Below are 18,870 nucleotides of genomic sequence, written 5' to 3'. Positions count from 1 at the left end.
TATTTATATTATTAATATTAATATTACATAAGCGCATTTGCAAGTTGTGAAAATCGGGAAGAACGTACAGAATAAATGTATGAATCAACGCCAGATTCGTCTTTGACATAACATTGTTATGAGGTAAAGAAAATTACTACTATTACAAATATAGTCGAAACATAAATAAAAGAATAAATTAACAATATTCAATGACTCAGTCATCAAATGACACCATCAAGATATGTGTAAGTGAAAAGTATAAAAACATTTCAAATTTGTAACATTTTTTAGTAAAAGTATTTGTATTACTGAATGCAAATATACATTCGTATGTATATGTACAATATGTGTATATAATTTAATAACATTATATAGATAGATTTATTGATATATGCAACAGTCTTTATAGAAATACGAAATTTCGCAAAACTTTTTTAATGAGTTTTCTTATTTTCAGATCCATTTGTAAGAATTGTAATGAATTAATATTTATTTATCGAATAAATCTCTTATTATTTAAAAATCTCTGCATTAAAAGAACTCTCTGAACTTACGCCTGTTAAAAGCACATCCTTCATCTGCTATCGGAATCAAACATTTTTAGACAAGTTAGAATGTTTCGTTTTGTGGTTATTAGATATTCAATATTTATATTATATAGGTATATATTCATATAATTTAACAAGATACGTGTAAGTGAAATCAAACACGTTTATATGGTTAAATAGGTATGAGAATAATAAGTGAAAAGTGCGAAGATTTTTGGAAGGCAAAGAGTGGACGAACTTTAAAACTCTCGAATTGACTAAAATAATAGTCATTTCGATAGTATAAAAATCATTCGCTTGTTGGCGATATGAAAATGAAGCGTTGTTAATTAGCATGATAGTACTGACATTGGTTCAAAATATTTACTGTAACTGTTAGTGTGTGCGTTTTTCAATCATGGTCCAAAAAACGTGTTTCCATAAGATTTAATAATAAATAATAAGTAAACAAAGAAATACAAAATTTGTTCGTCGTAAGCACCAGCTTTACAATCATAGTAGTTCGCATTTTCGTTGGTTAATAGATAATTTTCGATGTTACTGAAAAACTAAGATAATAAAATCACTAGAAAAATTATCATCATTTGTTATCAATTTATTTGACTCGCCAAGAAACGAATGCGTTTACCGTTTCAATTATTATATAGCAAAAACGGTTTGTATGCGTGTATATATATTTACATAGAACAGGTATTAAAAAGTAGAAAGTCTAAAGTATCACAAGAACTAGTATGATTTCGTCATTAAGGCCCAAATTCATAGATGAGCTCTTTTTGACGTGTAGTACAAAGCACATATATGTGTATTATGTAAAAGCCACATTAATGAAAAAGATGATAGTATGAGGAATTATCAATCTACAGATCCGTACAGTAAACAATCCAAAAATAGTACGAACAAATGTGAGAACTTCGTCAACTATGAATTGAGAATAATGTAAATTTATTATTCCTTTGGCAAAGAGTCATAAATCTTTATTAAATTCAAATTTATTATGCACTAGAATATTTCAATTGAGAAATGTAATACGATTGAGTACTTTTACATATTACTTTTTTCTCAGCGTTTTACTAATTCTTATGTATTATTTGAATCACCAACGGAATTGTGATAAATTGTCGTACTTAAAATCTAAGTCGATCGTACAATTATTATAAGCGCTTCAATCGAAATCGAGTTGAGAAAACAAGTTATAGAAATATCGCTGAAGCTGATATAATTATTTTTACAGAAATATCCGTTTAAATACGTTACGTATATCAGTCTTTGGTGCGACAATATCAAATATCACTAATAAATACGCACCCAAAAAATTAGCTATTGAGAAGTACATTTTACGTAACTTTATTGAATTTTTATTATTTATCAATATTTATTTATGAATAAAATATAGCTTGTTATTCTCTGAGCAATTTAAAAAATCAATAATTAAATAAATACGACGATGTGTGCATCGTTCATATTTTACAAATTTATCACCACAAGTTTTGAAGAAAGATTATTAGTTAATTATAATTGTTTCACTGCCAAAAATCTTGATAATTAATTGGGTATTGATTTTGAGCAAAACATTGTGAAAAACATTATCACACGAGATTATAAATTATTTCACGCCAAAGACAATTAGCAGTGTAGAATCTATGATATTTGAAAAAATGCAGAATTGGTATTACAACATTTATCTTGTGCGTAAAAATTATCTAAACATAAACATGTACTTCTGGCAGTGAAAGAAGATATTTCGTTAGAATTATTCAAAGCATTGCGAAAATGAAAAATCGTATGTAAAATAGCTTTAAATAGGTTTATAATTTGCCTCAGCTCTAACTCATCGCATATTACGGCATCATTGGTTGTTCGGTATCTTGCTCTCACACTAATGCGCTAGGCAATCCTGTGCGATTGCGAAGACCATCACTATAATAATTAATAGTATTTAACACGTAACCTTTCGAGATTTTATTAATTGGCGTTTATGTCATGAAAATTTGTTTATCTGAATTTAACATGCAAGAAAAAAAAACGATTAAATTAGTATACAGGCTTACTTTTGGGCAGCTTGCGTTTGTGCTTGCACTTGAGATATTGGAGTAACACTTGGTCTATAAAAGCGATCAAATAACTGTTTTAGAGTCATTATAGTACCATATCCTTGATTAGGACTCATGTCAATGAAGGAATCCAAATTGTCAGTACAAGCTAGGAAAGATATATTTCTTATTAAATTTGAAATTGCTAAGATGAAACTATATGTTAGTGATAGAAACTTACTTGGGGTGCAAATGGGACTGTAATCAGGAGGAGTTTTAATCCATGTACCATCTTTTCTTTTCATGTGCTGTCTGTTTGAAGCAAAATATTTCAGATAATCACTAGCTGATATTAATCTAAACATTCTGTGCCATTCTGGAGGCAGAGCCTCATCTCTTCTGAAGGTTTCTGTTGCATATTTCCAAAAATACGTTGGAAAAGGCAATTCACTGTCCAGATCATAGACAACTGCTCTTTCATCCGGAGCATAAATTAATATGACATGATAGTCCTATAGAAAACAAAGTTATTAAGAGGAAAATAAAAATATTTTGTATCTGTATTGAAATAAATATAAAATGTATATCTACCCAAATAACTATTTTCTCTTCTTCTTTGCCAGATCTCTGTCTCCATAAAGGTACACTACGGCCAGGATTGCTTATAAAAGCTACATGACAATGTTGAAGTTCTGATCCATGTTTAGTTGCAATCTCCTGACAAAGCTTCCAAACATTTTCCTCGCTAAACAAAATATCATTATAAGTGATTTTTATTTCACACAATCGAAATAGTAGAAACGAAATCGATTATTTTTCAAAGGATGCCGAAAAAAATGTATACTAATGCTACGAACAGTGTCCCTGTCCGTGCGTTTGAAAACTACAAATGCGAGATACTTACATATTGTCGTCGTTAACTACGACATAAATTTGGTCCATAATTGATATATGAGTAAAAGTGATTGATATTGACGAGAAAAAATGTGAAGCGCGCGAAAAAAAAAATAGGATTGCAAGCATAAAAGCGTACGATGAATAGTTATACTATTTTCTTGCGTTTTTGGTTGCGGTATAAAATATTCAAACAAATGTAATCGATAAAACGATAAAACAAAGATTAAAAAAACGCGAGGAGGTAAAGAGCGTGCCCCATCGTGTTGTATAATAAATAAAGTCATATATATCTTTGAGTTTGAAATATGAAAATGCGGGAAAAGTAGCGTGAACGCGGCCGTATAAACAGAGCTGCCTAGCAATAAAGCTCGATGAATAAGTGATATGACGGTAGGAGCAATTCATATACGCGGGGGGTCGGCTGACCAGAGAACGATGTAGAGTTAGATATACAATAGCAAGGGCTGCTAAATATCATGTGCTTTGTGGTCGAGTGCTGGTCGAGGCGCGTTTATGCCTCTGCAACATACGTATCGATCCGCCGCGGGATCTGCCGCAATACGTGACTCCTTCCACAACTACTGGCCGTGCGAAATCAAGGCGAGTGAGTGAGACGGAGCGAGCAGTCGACAATCACCTTGGGCGCCCTCGTGCGTGTGCATGTGCGCTCAAAGCTTCAATCAGTTTTTTTCTTGATGGCTTTTGCAAGCTTGTTTGCAGAACCTCTCTCAATCACCTCCGACATGACCATTCTCGGTTCTTGCTCCAAAAACTACTCACCAGAAGCAACTCGTATAAATGCAGTCGGTCCTCTTGCTAAACAGCGGTATCAAGGGCTTCGTGTTCCCGCTCACGATGCTCTCTACGGCCATCTTCTTTGTTTACAAACGCTGTTTGTAGCCTCCAATTGAGTCTCCTCTACTAATCCTTATACCCTAGTCCGCTCGGATGAACAATGGAAGCTTTCACGAGCTTTCTTAAAGATCTAGTCGATGTCCAGTTGCTGATTTCCTCAACACCGCTGCATTCCCTGCTCTTTTAATTATCAATATGCACCTGTCGTTTTGCAATTTTGTGTACCATTGAACTTTGACACCGCTGCTTAACGCGCAAGCACACTCCAACCTATAAGCTACTAGAACTACGAGCCTTCGTGAGCTTTACTGGCACGGAGGTAGAACCAACACTATACTACAACTCGACGTCGAGAAGAGAGCAGACATTGTAATGATTGTACTGCACGCAAACGGTCTATGAGACTGTAAGCTCAAGATATGCGCACTCGACTAAATAACTACTTGACTGCTACATCACTAGATGGCTAAGCTTTCATATAATTTGCGACCCGCGAAGTTCAAAATCCAAATTGCTTTTGAGGCTCTGGTCGCAAATGCACATATGTTTCCACACGAAGCTCACGATTCCAGTGGAATCACCAGAAGTTTAGGGTTACAGTCACTAATGTCAACATTATGCCAACAGCTGATCAAATAACTAGAATTCGTGTTTTTTTTAACTGCATTTTACCCGGATAAACAATTCTTTTCAAAAATTTCATGGGTACCATTGGAAATAGCGTCCCTTAAACTTTCAGAATATATCACTCGTAATTTTTTTTTATGCCTGTAACATTAGTTATGAGCGTTCAAATGCCGGTGTACCGAGAGTAGCGTTTTCGACCGAAACGGGTTAATTGATCATAATTTGTACTTACTTTTAAGTTTTATGACTTGTACTTGTATTTTTTCTTTTACGATATTTTCTTTGTTCTCATTGCGATTAAAAAATATTTAGTTTTTGAAGTATTAAGCTGCCTCCTACGCAAGCTTTATACCCTTGCAATTAGCCAGAAAAACACTATTTGATCACATCGATGCTCAATCATCGAAAAGAATTCGGAGTTTGGACTTCGCGAGTTGCGAATTTATGTCCGGGCAGAGTATACATACAAATTTAAGCATGATATTCATAAATTATGAGATAAGTTTTTTTTTCACCAATAAATACATTGAAAAATACGGCTTGCAACGTTTCCGTATAATATAATTATATATAGTTTTTTTTCTCGACTAGGGATTTAGGGTATTTATTTTTATACTATCTCCAATATACATTGACAATATGAAGACATCCACAACAAATATAAATATAAAAGGAAACATCTTAACAATCATTATATATACAATATAAACTATAAGCCAACTTTACAAGGTATTTGTTGAAGAATATAATTCTGTTTTTTAGATCTTTGAAAATAAAAATCAATGATTAGGTGTTACAATCCAACCGAAAAACGTCTCCGATTTTACGTGGATTTTGCATATTAATTGTCAATCAATAAACGAGTTACATTAATCGAAAGCTCCTTATTCTAGGATTTTGGCACTGTAACTATTTTTTCCAATTTTCTTTTAAAATGATAAGATTTCTTTTTCACTAACTGGGAGCTGAAGTGACAAGTGTAGATGAATTATTACTAAAGTCTCTAAAATAAAAACGTAATTAAATGATAGAATTACATATAATTATGTTTTAATTCATATTTGATTCGATATATTAATAATTTGCCATAATCTTTATCTTTTTACGTAAACTATCAGTTATCAAAACTAAATACGTGTTAGTAAAATATATAGTATACATTTTGCGATTTAATTCAATTTATAAAAACTGTCGACCGAAAATTATATTGATTATTTCCGGGTACATTGAAATTAAAAATTTTATATGAATTGAGTGATCTATATATATCCTCTATCTACTGTAATAAAAGTAGATGAGCTCAATTTATAGTTTACATAAAGAAATAATAATATCATTGCAAATTATTAATAAATATATCGTAGAAATCAAGTGCATATGCGATTATTCCCCCAAATCTCTAAGGAAATTTTAACGACGTTTTTCATGTAAAAGTTCCATTAAATATGAGTTATTATCGATTAAGAAGACAACATTTAAAAAATTTTCAAATAAAATGAAACCATATAAAATGCAAAAAATGTATAGGCAAAGTTTTCAGCTACTGAAAATTAAAAATAATGGTTGATTGAATGAAAATTTGGAAAACATTAATTTGCGTCGATTGGCTATGATTTGAGTTACAATATTAGTATAATAATATTCATACAAGAGATAATCACGCTGATCTGAAAGCTTAATAATGAAAATTAACATTTTATATTATAGTTCTTCAGAACGCCAAGATAATCATGTTGTTTTTATTGGGCGTTAAAATCACAAGTCTTATAGGGTCGTTTCATTATGCGTGTCGTTGTGCATTTTGTAAATACCGTGTATGAAATACCCATAGGCCCGTAACCGCTTTAATCGTGTCATTTCGTGTTTTTGTCCCATACGCGTGTGGGGTGTTTGTGTGTGTGTGTATATATATATATATATATATATATATATATATATATATATATATATATATAGACTTAATATTGGCAATGACACGTGACTCCGTGTCATTGCCACAGACACAGACCACTGCCAGTACCAAGTGTCCACTGCCGCAGTAATGCTAATATTGCCAGCTGTTGCCAGTGCGCTCGCTGCCGTCATAGGCAGTGTGCAGTTAGGTTTAATTTGAGATCATTCTTCCTGTACTTTGTAAACAGTATACATTTAATGACTTAACACTGACCTTTTCTATGTATTCACATGTTTATAAGAAACGTTTTAATAGAGAAAATCTAAATCGAATTACAAGTCGTTGTATTAGAATCAGTACGTGATTATAGGTTAGAATTAATAAAAATTAAACAATGTCGACAACATCGTCAGAAAAGGACCTCGATTTAGCTAATGCTGACCGCGGCGTTTGGCTTGTAAAAGTTCCAAAATATATTGCTAATAGATGGGAAAAAGCCCCGGGCAGTATTGAAGTAGCTAAACTTAGAATTACAAAGTAAGTAAAAAATATGTAATATTTACTAACCATATTTTTATTTAAAAATATTACAATAATATATTTTGTAGTTTTTATGACAAATACTAAGGCTGTACTAACCAGGTAATACACCATGTAACATTCTACTATCTTTCAGACATTATAAACAAAAAGCAGAAGTTACTTTGAGGCTTTCTGAAGCTGTTTTGGCCTTAAGAGAAGCTGGTGAGCAAGATATTCCACAGCAACATAAGCTTGATGTTACAACTGTGATACACCAAACTTTAGGAGTCTTTTCTCATACTGCACGTTAGTATTTATTTTTAATTACAAATATATTTTCATAACAGTGTTATGAAATTATGTAATGCAGGGAATTTCTACCTGAAAGTGAAATTAATAATCTGTTTTATTTTATTAGCTGTGGGTAGTTCAGATGCAGTTGTACCTGATACAGAAAAATTATCCATGGAAGGAAAAATTGTACAAAAATTAGAATGTCGTCCTCATGGTACAGTTTCATAGAATTATTATTTTTATGCAATAAAAGTATGAATTTCACTTTACATTGCTTGAAATATTGTTTCTAGCTGATAATACCTATATGAAACTTAAACTTGAAAGTATCAAGAAGGCTTCAATTCCTCAAAGATCAGTGCAACAATTGGACAGAGCAGTACATAATTTCAAACCTGTTTCTGATCACAAACATAATGTAGATATACTTTACTGTTTATCATTTAGTAAAATTGTGAAAAATTACTTACATTTTTATAATTATTTTTAAGATGGAGTATGCTGAGAAAAAGAAAGCAGAGGGCAAAAAGATGCGCGATGACAAAGATGTAGTTCAAAATATGCTATTTACAGCTTTTGAAAAGCATCAGTATTATAATATCAAAGATCTTGTCAAGATAACAAGACAACCTGTTGTAAGTTTGGCATTTCAGTAATAATGAATTGTCTATAGAATATAACCATTAGAATTTTTTCTTTTTTTTAATTTAAAAAAAATTTTCATTGTAATGATAAAAATAAAAATTTACTGTTCTAGGTGTATTTGAAAGAGATATTGAATGAAGTATGTAACTATAACTTAAAAAACCCTCATAGAAACATGTGGGAATTGAAACCAGAATACAGGCATTACAAAGAAGAAAAATCTGTTAATGCTGACAACTTAAAAAATAATGATTCTGACTGAATTTAGCTTTAAAGAAAGTGTGAATATAATTTTATAAGTAAATAAATTTATTGACTCATTGAATAATAAGTGCAGTTAAATTTTAATTATATCAATATTCTTTGGCTATTACAAACACAACATGACTATGAAAGTATAGCTTCTACAGACTATATTTGTATCAGGTTAGTGATTATTGGAATCAATTTTTTATAGAATATAATAAAGATTATTTTTTGTAACACTAACATTTTTTAATATTTACAATTTTCTTTAGTTTCAGAAAAAAGATTTTATAAAATTGAAGTAAAATACTGTACATGTCATAAATGCATAAAAATATTGATAGATACATTAAATGTTAGAAACTAATCTTTGTATAACCAGAAATTACATAATCATCTCCAGTTCATATTTCTTGATATTAACTTTATATACTTTGAATTTAGATCGAGATCTAATTTCTTTTGTTTTAAAATAGAAAAATTCACTTATATAACATCAAAATTGGTTGAATTATTTATAACAAGTATTAACAAATGCTTGGAACATCAGCATTGGGTGGCAACCATATGAAATCTTGATATTGAGACTTTCATTTGCTGGTATAAATAAAATAGATCCATTATTGAGGATTTGTGAAACTGGAATTTCACCTTTTCCATTAATTACAATTAAAATACTTGCAGTATTTCGTGGAATAAGATTATATGTTGCTTTTCCAGGAGAAATCTAAGAAAACGAAAATATTTTGTTACTTATCTAGACATGGTTCATTTCAAAGTTTAGTTTTTTAATTTACCATAATCTTAGCTATGGCAAAATCTGGTATTGGAGGTCTAAAAACTTCTGTACACTCATCTTCTCTTACAGCTTGAAATTTTTTTGCTGTTACTGGTTCACAAACATAAGACAACATATCAACAAGAATTTCAACATCTTTCATTTTAGGAGTCAATCCTGCTCTCACAACGTTATCTGAACAAGCCATACATTCTATGCAATCTGAAAATTATCAAACTTTTATAATTGTAGTCTGAATTAAAAATTACTGAATAAAAATTACAAAGTGAAATTAAAAAATTATAAAATCTGACCACCAAACAGATATGCATGTGGCTCATTAGCTCCTAAATACATGGCTTCTCCTGGTTGTAAAGTGATATAATTGAATAAATAAATTCCAAAACATCCAACGTCACCAGGATAATCGGAATATAATTGTTCAAAAAGGCTTGCATTTAACATTTGTCTCATAGTTTTATCTATAAGAAAATATATTTACTTAATTATAAATGATGAAAATTAAAATATTTCACAAAACAATATATAAAAATGCTAGTAATACCAAGATTAGATAATCTTTCAAGCAATTTTCTCAATTGTTGTGCAACAATTTCAGGTTCTTGTGCCATAAGACTTGAAAAGCAACTTTTCAAAGCAGTTTTAATATTAACTTCATCACTTGACATTAAATTTATGATTTTATTTTCGCCAATACAATTTCTGAATTCTGGGATGGATCTTAAATAACTTTTTATTTCAGCAATTGGACGAAATCCACAAAGTGCTTCAAAAGGAGTTAAAGCAATTGTCAGTTCAGGCTTATGATTATTATCTCTGTAAATGGTTGGTTGTGTTCGGTGTAATTCTTCTGCTTGTTCCTAATATTATAGTGTTCAAAAAGCAATTTAGAATTCATAGTATAAATTATATAGTATTGCTAAAATAATATAATATATATTACCTTATTAGGATGCACCTGAATTGACAAAGCTTTTTTGATAGATAGAACTTTGAATAGAAAAGGTAAATTTGTACCATACATTTTTTGTACTGCACTACCCAGAACAGAGCTATTTTGTTGAATGTAATCATCCAATGATTGCTGTGTATCTTTCAAAAAAGATGGACCATTAGGATGTGTACCCATCCATAGTTCAGCATATGGTACATTGTCTTTTGGAACAAAATCTGGATCTGATGCTTTCACAAGTCCAGCAACTATACTATCTATACCTTGCTTTCCCCATGCATAATTCTTGATAGAGCATTTTAATTCCATTTTTGTTTTCTCTAAAAATGTATAAGATTATTTTTTACTCTTTAATCATAATGATTTGTATATTAAATCATAAATTACAATAACTTTCAGAAGTTATACGAATATTTTCCTTGTATACACAATAAATATTATAATGTAAACGATTTCACACAAAAAAATCTCTTATATTGTATAGCGACAATTGAAAAATGCGCGTTTTCTAGTAAAATTAAGCAATAACGAACGTATAAGACCATTTAATCCTCGTGATCAAAATAATGCTGTTTTTATAATTGTTCTGCTCAATGCCACAAAACCACAAGTGTCATCAACAATCTCCAATAATCTAACCATTTCAAGTGTACACAAGATAATTCTAACCTAAACTCAACCTTCGTTTCATTGTTTTGTTTCGCGAGTGAAAAATAATGAATGAAAGAAAACGAAAACAAAAACTTGTTATTCTATTTTTCAATTCTCTATAGGGCCTTCACAATCATTTTGCACTACGTGACTTGATGTGTAGTTTTGAAACTTCAGTGAATAAATGTACAATAAACAGAATGACACTTAAATAATTTCATCTATTCATAAAATGTTTAGAATAATTTTCTTAATAATTAAGAAATAAGATTTTATGTTGGAAAAACTTTTTTTCCTACAAATTCTTTTAAGTTATTATAACAAATTGTACTAGTAAATATTTTATTCTAAAAACCATGAAAAATACAACAAAGAACCCTATTGTTTTTCTCGATGTAGCTGTTTCTGATGAAAAATTAGGAAGACTAGTTATAGAACTATTTAAAGATAAAGTTCCTTTGACAGCAGAAAATTTTCGAGCATTATGTACTGGAGAAAAGGGACTAGGTAAAAATAATAAGCCTCTACATTATAAAGGATCTTTATTTCACAAAGTAGTACGACAATTAATGGTACAAGGTGGTGATATTATTAATTTTGATGGATCAAGTGGAGAAAGTATTTATGGACTACATTTTAAAGATGAAAATCTGACTATGCTTCATGATCAACAGGGTCTTCTTAGTATGGTAAACGAAGGCAAACCTAATAGTAATAGTTCACAATTTGTAATAACAATTGGTCCATGTCCTCAGCTGAATAATACAAATGTTGTTTTTGGAAAAGTTTTAAAAGGTATCGGAGTAATAAAGGATTTGAATGGAGTTCCTATAAACGATGATGTACCAGAGGAAGAAATAAAAATTACTGATTGTGGTGAACTGATTAATTGTGATAATTGGGGTTTGGAGGATAATGATGGTGAAGACATATATACTCCATACCCTGAAGATTGGAATCTCCCAACAAAAAATGAACTTTCTTACAAAAATATTTTGGACATAGTGCAAAAAATTAAAAATGTTGGTAATGCTTGTTTTATTAAAAAAAAATATACAATTGCTGCTTACAAATATAAAAAGGCCTTGAGATACTATAAATGGATGATGACATTTGAAGATACCCCAAAGACTGATAAAAGCATCGTAGAATTAAATAACATCTTATTACTTAATCTAGCCGCAGTAAGGCTTCGTCAAGCTAGATACAAAGATGCTATAAATCTATGTAATGAAGTTTTATTTGTTGATGTAAATAGTAGTAAAGCATTATTTCGAAGAGGTCAAGCTTATTCAGGTTTGAATGAATACAAATTAGCATTGACTGATTTGAGAAAAGCTATTAAAGATAATCCAACTAATAAAGAAATTTCCAAAGAAATTCAAAGGATAAAAAATGTTATGAAGTCTTATTTGGCAATAGAAAAAGCAACATTTCAGCGTATGTTTAAAATTAATTAAAGTGGTCAATAATTCTGATCTCAAACAAAAACAAAGAATTTTTAATTTAATGTTGGATAATGACTGCAAAAATATATCTTTTAAACTTCGTTATTTTCATTTATTAATTTCGAATTACGACATAATATTGTTTGTATCATACATATATGTATACTTTCAATTTTATATATTGTGAATAAACCACCACGTTTATAATAAATTTACTTTATTTATTTATATATATATATATACACATATATATATATATACATATATATATTTACGTAACTGTGATTATAATTATTTAATGAAGAAAACAGCGTCAAAAAATAAACACTTACATTATAATAATTAAAATAAATTATATTCAGTATAATTTGAGTTTACAAAATCTAAAGTTCATCTTTTTTATTATTTGAAAAGTTTTTTCCATTCAAATGAAAAAACAAATCAATTATCGAACTTATTTGTATGTATCGATTTGTATTCAGCAAACTTCATGTGCGTTTGCGTTCACAACTGTAATATACTGTGTAGGGCTGTAATGAATGACTGATGTGTGGTGGCACTTCCTTCACTTCCTTTCGAGTTCGGTGTTTAGACGAGGTAGGTGTGAGATTTTTATTTTTCATTCATATATGAATATTACCATTTTTTTTCTTAGTTTACTAACATTAATTTTCATCATATGCTATTTATTCAATTGATTAATAATTTATTAATTTTTTTATAGTTTCGACACAGTTCAAACCGCTACAATGGTTGCACAAAAGAAACAGGTTAGTAACTAGGTTATAAAAGCACGTGTATTTATTAAATCATTGTTGCTTGATAATTTCTTTTAAAAAGTTAGTTTAATTGACGTCATCAATCAAAAACAAATGTTAAATAAAAGTTTACTGATAATTATTTTCATAAAAATAATTGATAAGACATGCTTATTACTTCCTTATTAAAGTGAAAGAAATTTATGAATCTTTATTGATAAACAATTTAATGAAGACAATTTCATTTTTAATAGTTTACACATTATTCATAATTCTTATTTTAAAGGTAGTAGTGAATTTAATGTCCATCTATAAAGGTAGATAGTTAGGTAACCTTTGTTAATATATAATAACATTAATAACAACATAAAAAGATGTCTTCACATAGGTTTTCATTTCTTTAACTGGTAGTTAAAAAGAAAAAAATGTTTTTTCTTTTTCAGAAAAAGGCTATGGAGAGTATCAACTCCAGGTTAGCCTTGGTGATGAAATCTGGAAAGTATGTTTTAGGCTACAAACAGACACTAAAATCGCTTCGTCAAGGAAAAGCTAAACTTGTCATCATTGCCAACAATACTCCTCCACTTAGGTGAGAGACTGAGATGTAGTACTCCTTTTTATTTTTTTTTTTAAATTCTCTTTGAGGAGTCCTACGGAGTAGTCTCCTACTACCGCTTGTAAGTGCGGTTAGTATAAAAAAACATAAATTTTGTTGGTTTAAATGTGCTTATTATTTTGTTTCAGGAAATCAGAAATTGAATATTACGCTATGTTGGCTAAGACTGGTGTGCACCATTACACTGGAAATAATATTGAACTAGGTACTGCTTGTGGCAAATACTTCAGAGTTTGTACATTGTCTATTACAGATCCTGGCAATTCTGATATCATAAAATCTATGCCCACAGGTGATCAAGCATAATTTATATGGTACATTTTTTATAATTTAATGGTAAATAAATTATACAGTAAAAGACAAAATGGTTTAACTTCATTAAATAAATTATCCCTGCAAAATCTACTTTTATCACACAAAACTATCTAATGAAACTTCAATGCAGGACTGTAATATTTAAAGAAGTATTTCTTATTTAAACATCAATTAATAAGAAATTTCATTTTCAATTCTAATACAGTTTTAATTATTCGATATTTTTAATCATTCTCAATAATTTTTGTTATAGAATTCAGTTTAAATTGAATAGAAAAGCATTTTATTTTGATGACTGCACTTATATTACATTCCCTGAATGTTAATTCATAAGTAATGAATGTACTAATGGTATAAGATAGTTGTATTCAAATAAATTTAAAAAATGTATTTAGAATAAATTAAATGAAAAAATATTAATTTTATTTTGTATAACTTATAGAATAGGTATTTTTATTTCATACATAGTTCACCATTTAACATTATTATCACCATATAATTTACTATATATATATATATATATATATTTGCATCATACAAAACCCAACACTCATTTACAACTTTTAAGATTATTAAATATAATAGTATACATCATTTTAAAAATTAAAACAGATCTGGAAATGATCTTCCATCAGTTGTCTTAAATCCTCCAATATAAAAATACTGTCATGGAATATAGCTAATTAGTTTCTACTTTCCATGGTTAATTCATTGAATTGAAATTAGTGAAGTTTCTTAGAAACTTGTTCTGATGTGCCTAAAGTTTTGCGTCTTTGAGAAAACATGTGCAAATAGAGTTTAGGAAATACTAGATGAAAAGTAAAAAGAATTATTAGTAATTTGTTAAAAAAGATCTCATAGATATTTCAAAATTGTGATAATACTAACATGGAATATATAACAGCATTACTCCAATAAGGAAATATTGGTAACTGAAAGTAAAATTCCACTCATTAGGAAGAACATAACTCCATGCATTTTTTTCTTTGGCAGTATACTGAACAGCTGCATAAAGACACAATAGTTCTCCTGTTATTCCAATAGGGTACAATATAATAAATGTAGTGTACCTGTAAATAATTTGTGTTATTAATTATCATTTAATATCATGTGTTACTTACTTTAAATTTCAGAAGATAGTTTTACTTACCTTAGCCAAACTAAGAAGTGCGGTACAAATCCTATAAGATTTGCAAGATAGTAGCCATATCGGATTATTTCAGTTACAGACCAGGCTAACAGTGCTAGAGGAAGACCAGGTGATGCCGCTGCATAGCTTGGAGGAGTTGCTAATATAACTCCACACACAACCATAACTCTACTCAAAACTTGGAATGTAGTAATAATTGGATTTGACTTTACTACCCCAGTGATAGCATGCACAATCTAATTTAAAAAGAAAATTTTGTAGTCATGTAGATGTGAAAAAAATAATTTTACAATTAATTAACAAATATTTATTGGTACCTCTAAAGCAGCAGCATTTTGGAAGATATTAACAGAAAATTGTACTACTTCCCATAAGGTTTTATTCTTATCTTCTCCACCTAAATGATATTTAACTAATTTGTATAATATGTCACACCAACTGTAAGTATAAGTAGTATATAGGTGCATTAAACAATTGAAAGCTAATTCTGAAACTGATAAAAGAACAAATAATTTATACTTTTACTTGACTTACCCTAATACTTGTAGAAAGTTATACATTATTAAATAAAATTTAATAATAGTATTGTTTTCTTTTGGTTTTGTTGTTTTATTGCCAGCCATGATAGTTGTTATACAATAAATAAATAATATAAACTTTGTAATTTGGGGTGAGTCCGTCCGACTGCGCTGATAACTATTGAGCTTCCGAGTCCCGAATGACTTGCTGGATTAGTGCAACGGGGAAATTCGAAAGTTCATTATCATGTTTCGTAATGCATGCAAATTTTGTGTCCGCCAAGCAGTTTAAACTTTAAATATACCTAACCTAAAATCCGCATAGTAGGCGCATTTAAAGTATTTAGTTTATATGATCAATGACATTAGACGTATGATCGGCACCCGGCATGTTGTTCACAAACAGTATTGTGATAGAAATATATTCGAAATATTTTGTGTAACGTACTCCAAATATAAAATTAAATATTCTGATCATAAAGTAAAAGTGATTTGATTCTCGTAGTTGAATTTTGAATTTTTGAACGTAAAGAAATAAGCAAAACATTACAATGTATACTTGTAAAGTGCATTTAAATTTTTTAACATCAATAAGAAAGTTAAAAAAATTACAAAAGTATTTTTATAGCAATCATAATCATTTTGTAAACCCTATATTATCTTTTGGGGAAGATTTTGTAGCCGCAAAAGAAAAAAATCTTCCTATAGTTGCTTTAGAATCAACAATTATTACTCACGGCATGCCATATCCAGATAATTTAAGTACTGCTCTTGAAGTGGAAGACATAATTAGACAAAAGGTGAGAATCATTAGAAGTTTTATAATATTAAGAATCTTGAAAATATAGTTTAGTTATTGAGCACTTTGGGAATGTTTAACTATATATTAAATGTATTTCTTTTGAGGGAGCTTTTCCTGCAACAATTGCAGTTTTAAACGGAAGCATCAAAGTTGGTGTAAATAAAAAAGAAATTGAAATACTAGCCAAAAGTGATGTAAAAAATCTAATTAAAGTATCAAGAAGAGAATTTCCGTACGCTGTATCAAAAGGATTGAGTGGAGGAACTACTGTTAGTGGTACAATGTTAATAGCAAACAAAGTTGGTATTTCTATCATGGCAACAGGAGGTATAGGAGGTGTTCATCGACAAGTTGAATCAAGTATGGATATAAGTGCTGATTTAAAAGAAATGGGACAAACTCCAGTGACAGTGGTCTGCTCTGGTGTGAAAGCAATCTTAGATATACCAAAAACATTAGAGTATCTGGTAAAAACCTTAAAAATCTATATTAAATGGTGCTTTTAATATCATTAATGTTCCAAAAACTTATAAATATTGACTTAAACAATTATTAAGAAACTACATACTACAGATTGAACCCACGTACAAATGCTTAATACAATTACTTATAAAAAAAAACTTAATGATATTTATATTAACATGATAATAGTAATATTTAAATATTGAATATTGCATAATCAGATAAGAACTTAAACAATGGCTTGACTTTTAGTATAAGAATCTTAATTTTTTATACCTGATTCGAAAAAAATTTCATACTTGCAACAAGATATTTTTAGGAAATATTAAAAATTAAAACACAATAAAGGACACATTTGTTATGATTCATAAAAAAAACAACTAAGAAAAAGGACAAAAAAACATTTTTAAATGGAAGCAAGGAAGTAAATGCAAGTATATTTATTATTTTAGGAGAGTCAAGGAGTTCCAGTGGCGACTTTAGGACCAAGCGATAAGTTTCCAGCATTCTACAGTAGAGAAACTTTTGACGGTATTCAATCTCCTATGAGGCTTTCTGATGCGGCAGAAGCTAGTCGACTAATCCTTGCGCAAAGAAAGCTTGCACTAGAAACGGGTATTCTTCTAGCAGTTCCGATTCCACAAGCTTTTGCCCTCGATCCTCAAGAGATCGAACAGGCCATTCAAGAAGCTCTGAAAGTAGCTAATTGTAAAAATATATCTGGTAAAAATGTTACGCCCTTCCTCTTGGCAGAACTAGTTAAACTCACTGCTGGTCGCTCTCTTCAATCAAGTAAGCGCGTATCATTTTGTACACTTACCTATACGATAAATACATTTTTGGTTCGACATTTCTTCCAACTGATATTGGCCGATTAAATAAGTGCTTTATAAAATTTTTAAGCTCGAAGTTTGGGAATAAATCATTTGAAAGTTCATTTCTTTCGAGCTATCAGTCAGAGTATCTTGTTTCAATTATGTTTGTTGATGTAAACAACACAGTCTCTAGGTGCAACATTTTTAATTTATTTTTTCCAAACATCTAATAAATAAACTCATCCATTATTTCTTTGTACAAAGATAATCTTATTTACACTATTTGATATCAATTTTTTTTGTCGCCCGTTTTATTATTGTCGCTATAACCCATGTGCTATAAGCTTGAACCAATGACGAGCAAATACTTATTTATGTTATGATATATTTAAGAAATTACGTTTCTTTAAACATTTTAAAAATATTCTGTGATGCTAAATATTCTTTCATTGCAGATATTGCGCTCATTAAAAATAATGCTGAGGTAGCAGCAGAAATAGCATTACATCTCAACAAACTCCAAAGTCTCGACGACGAATACATTGTCAAAAAATCCACAGAGGCGTTGAAAACTGTGAAAAAAAGTCCTGTACGTTATTAAGTATAAATCAAATTAATGTTAATACTTTTGAATCATCACAACATTTAAAAGTTTCAATATTTTTTATTATTAAGATTTATCTACAAATATAATTTAATTGAACAGCTTTATATGAATTATAAGTCAATGTTTAAAAAATGATCAGTATATTTTAGTTTTCTTAAATGAATAATTCTTCCTAATTAGATTTTGTTCGGTACGCAATCTGAAAAGTGTAGCATTTTTCTTTGCTCAACCGTATGGAATACCTGATTATAAATGATGAATAAGTCTTATATCATATATCGTTCGGTTTTTCCTTTCAAAGATGTTTCTATTTAATGTTATTTTCTAAAAAGTTATGTTCGTGTATGAAGGTGGTGATTGGCGGATCAACTCTCGATACGATCCTGCGGATAAAGGAGTCGGAAATTAAAGTGAGTAACATATATACTATATATATA

General features: G+C 29.6%; 7 protein-coding genes across 10 annotated transcripts in view; 4 read left to right on the top strand and 3 right to left on the bottom strand.

Moving 5' to 3' along the window:
• Positions 1 to 2,309: 2,309 nt before the first annotated feature.
• On the bottom strand, positions 2,310 to 4,689 carry LOC131668286 (protein N-terminal glutamine amidohydrolase). The gene is made up of 5 exons (XM_058942341.1): positions 4,238 to 4,689; positions 3,152 to 3,305; positions 2,802 to 3,072; positions 2,579 to 2,729; positions 2,310 to 2,447 (listed from the first exon to the last, which is right to left on the bottom strand). The coding sequence occupies exons 1-5, from the start codon at positions 4,327 to 4,329 to the stop codon at positions 2,402 to 2,404; spliced, it is 714 nt and encodes a 237-aa protein (XP_058798324.1). The 5' UTR covers positions 4,330 to 4,689; the 3' UTR covers positions 2,310 to 2,401.
• Positions 4,690 to 6,987: 2,298 nt separating this feature from the next.
• On the top strand, positions 6,988 to 8,694 carry LOC131668279 (general transcription factor IIF subunit 2). Its single transcript, XM_058942329.1, has 6 exons — positions 6,988 to 7,370; positions 7,510 to 7,661; positions 7,774 to 7,863; positions 7,943 to 8,067; positions 8,141 to 8,284; positions 8,407 to 8,694. The coding sequence occupies exons 1-6, from the start codon at positions 7,228 to 7,230 to the stop codon at positions 8,554 to 8,556; spliced, it is 804 nt and encodes a 267-aa protein (XP_058798312.1). The 5' UTR covers positions 6,988 to 7,227; the 3' UTR covers positions 8,557 to 8,694.
• Positions 8,695 to 9,040: 346 nt separating this feature from the next.
• LOC131668277 (mannose-6-phosphate isomerase) lies at positions 9,041 to 11,350 on the bottom strand. 4 transcript variants are annotated; one of them, XM_058942327.1, is made up of 6 exons: positions 11,320 to 11,350; positions 10,283 to 10,611; positions 9,884 to 10,199; positions 9,633 to 9,800; positions 9,338 to 9,540; positions 9,041 to 9,267 (listed from the first exon to the last, which is right to left on the bottom strand). In XM_058942327.1, exons 2-6 carry the CDS (start codon positions 10,598 to 10,600, stop codon positions 9,052 to 9,054), a joined length of 1,221 nt encoding a protein of 406 aa, XP_058798310.1. In that variant the 5' UTR covers positions 10,601 to 10,611; positions 11,320 to 11,350; the 3' UTR covers positions 9,041 to 9,051. The 4 variants fall into 4 exon arrangements, with proteins under 4 accessions (XP_058798310.1, XP_058798308.1, XP_058798309.1 ...); XM_058942325.1 differs by lacking the exon at positions 11,320 to 11,350 and adding an exon at positions 10,834 to 10,964; XM_058942326.1 differs by lacking the exon at positions 11,320 to 11,350 and adding an exon at positions 10,825 to 10,936.
• On the top strand, positions 11,299 to 12,580 carry LOC131668278 (peptidyl-prolyl cis-trans isomerase D). Its single transcript, XM_058942328.1, has one exon. The coding sequence runs from the start codon at positions 11,299 to 11,301 to the stop codon at positions 12,400 to 12,402; it is 1,104 nt and encodes a 367-aa protein (XP_058798311.1). The 3' UTR covers positions 12,403 to 12,580.
• A 318-nt stretch (positions 12,581 to 12,898) lies between these two features.
• Positions 12,899 to 14,129, top strand: LOC131668280 (large ribosomal subunit protein eL30). Its single transcript, XM_058942330.1, has 4 exons — positions 12,899 to 12,987; positions 13,115 to 13,160; positions 13,592 to 13,737; positions 13,893 to 14,129. The coding sequence occupies exons 2-4, from the start codon at positions 13,140 to 13,142 to the stop codon at positions 14,068 to 14,070; spliced, it is 345 nt and encodes a 114-aa protein (XP_058798313.1). The 5' UTR covers positions 12,899 to 12,987; positions 13,115 to 13,139; the 3' UTR covers positions 14,071 to 14,129.
• Positions 14,130 to 14,554: 425 nt separating this feature from the next.
• LOC131668319 (very-long-chain (3R)-3-hydroxyacyl-CoA dehydratase hpo-8) lies at positions 14,555 to 16,020 on the bottom strand. Its single transcript, XM_058942388.1, has 5 exons — positions 15,764 to 16,020; positions 15,547 to 15,667; positions 15,230 to 15,465; positions 14,968 to 15,149; positions 14,555 to 14,887 (listed from the first exon to the last, which is right to left on the bottom strand). Exons 1-5 carry the CDS (start codon positions 15,850 to 15,852, stop codon positions 14,802 to 14,804), a joined length of 714 nt encoding a protein of 237 aa, XP_058798371.1. The 5' UTR covers positions 15,853 to 16,020; the 3' UTR covers positions 14,555 to 14,801.
• A 117-nt stretch (positions 16,021 to 16,137) lies between these two features.
• Positions 16,138 to 18,870, top strand: part of LOC131668322 (uncharacterized) — a 38,644-nt gene continuing 35,911 nt past the window's right edge. Inside the window, exons 1-5 of the mRNA XM_058942392.1 lie at positions 16,138 to 16,547; positions 16,654 to 17,016; positions 17,464 to 17,803; positions 18,282 to 18,415; positions 18,784 to 18,843. Of these exons, the coding sequence (XP_058798375.1) occupies positions 16,299 to 16,547; positions 16,654 to 17,016; positions 17,464 to 17,803; positions 18,282 to 18,415; positions 18,784 to 18,843 (1,146 nt within the window). The 5' untranslated portion in view covers positions 16,138 to 16,298. The remainder of the gene's footprint in view (positions 16,548 to 16,653; positions 17,017 to 17,463; positions 17,804 to 18,281; positions 18,416 to 18,783; positions 18,844 to 18,870) is intronic.

Source organism: Phymastichus coffea, unplaced genomic scaffold, assembly GCF_024137745.1.
Source record: "Phymastichus coffea isolate CEN01 unplaced genomic scaffold, Cenicafe_Pcof_1.1 PCOF00076, whole genome shotgun sequence".
Taxonomy (NCBI): Eukaryota; Metazoa; Arthropoda; class Insecta; order Hymenoptera; family Eulophidae; genus Phymastichus; species Phymastichus coffea.
Note: the sequence above shows the minus strand (reverse complement) of the source record. Positions and strands in the feature narration are given on the sequence as shown.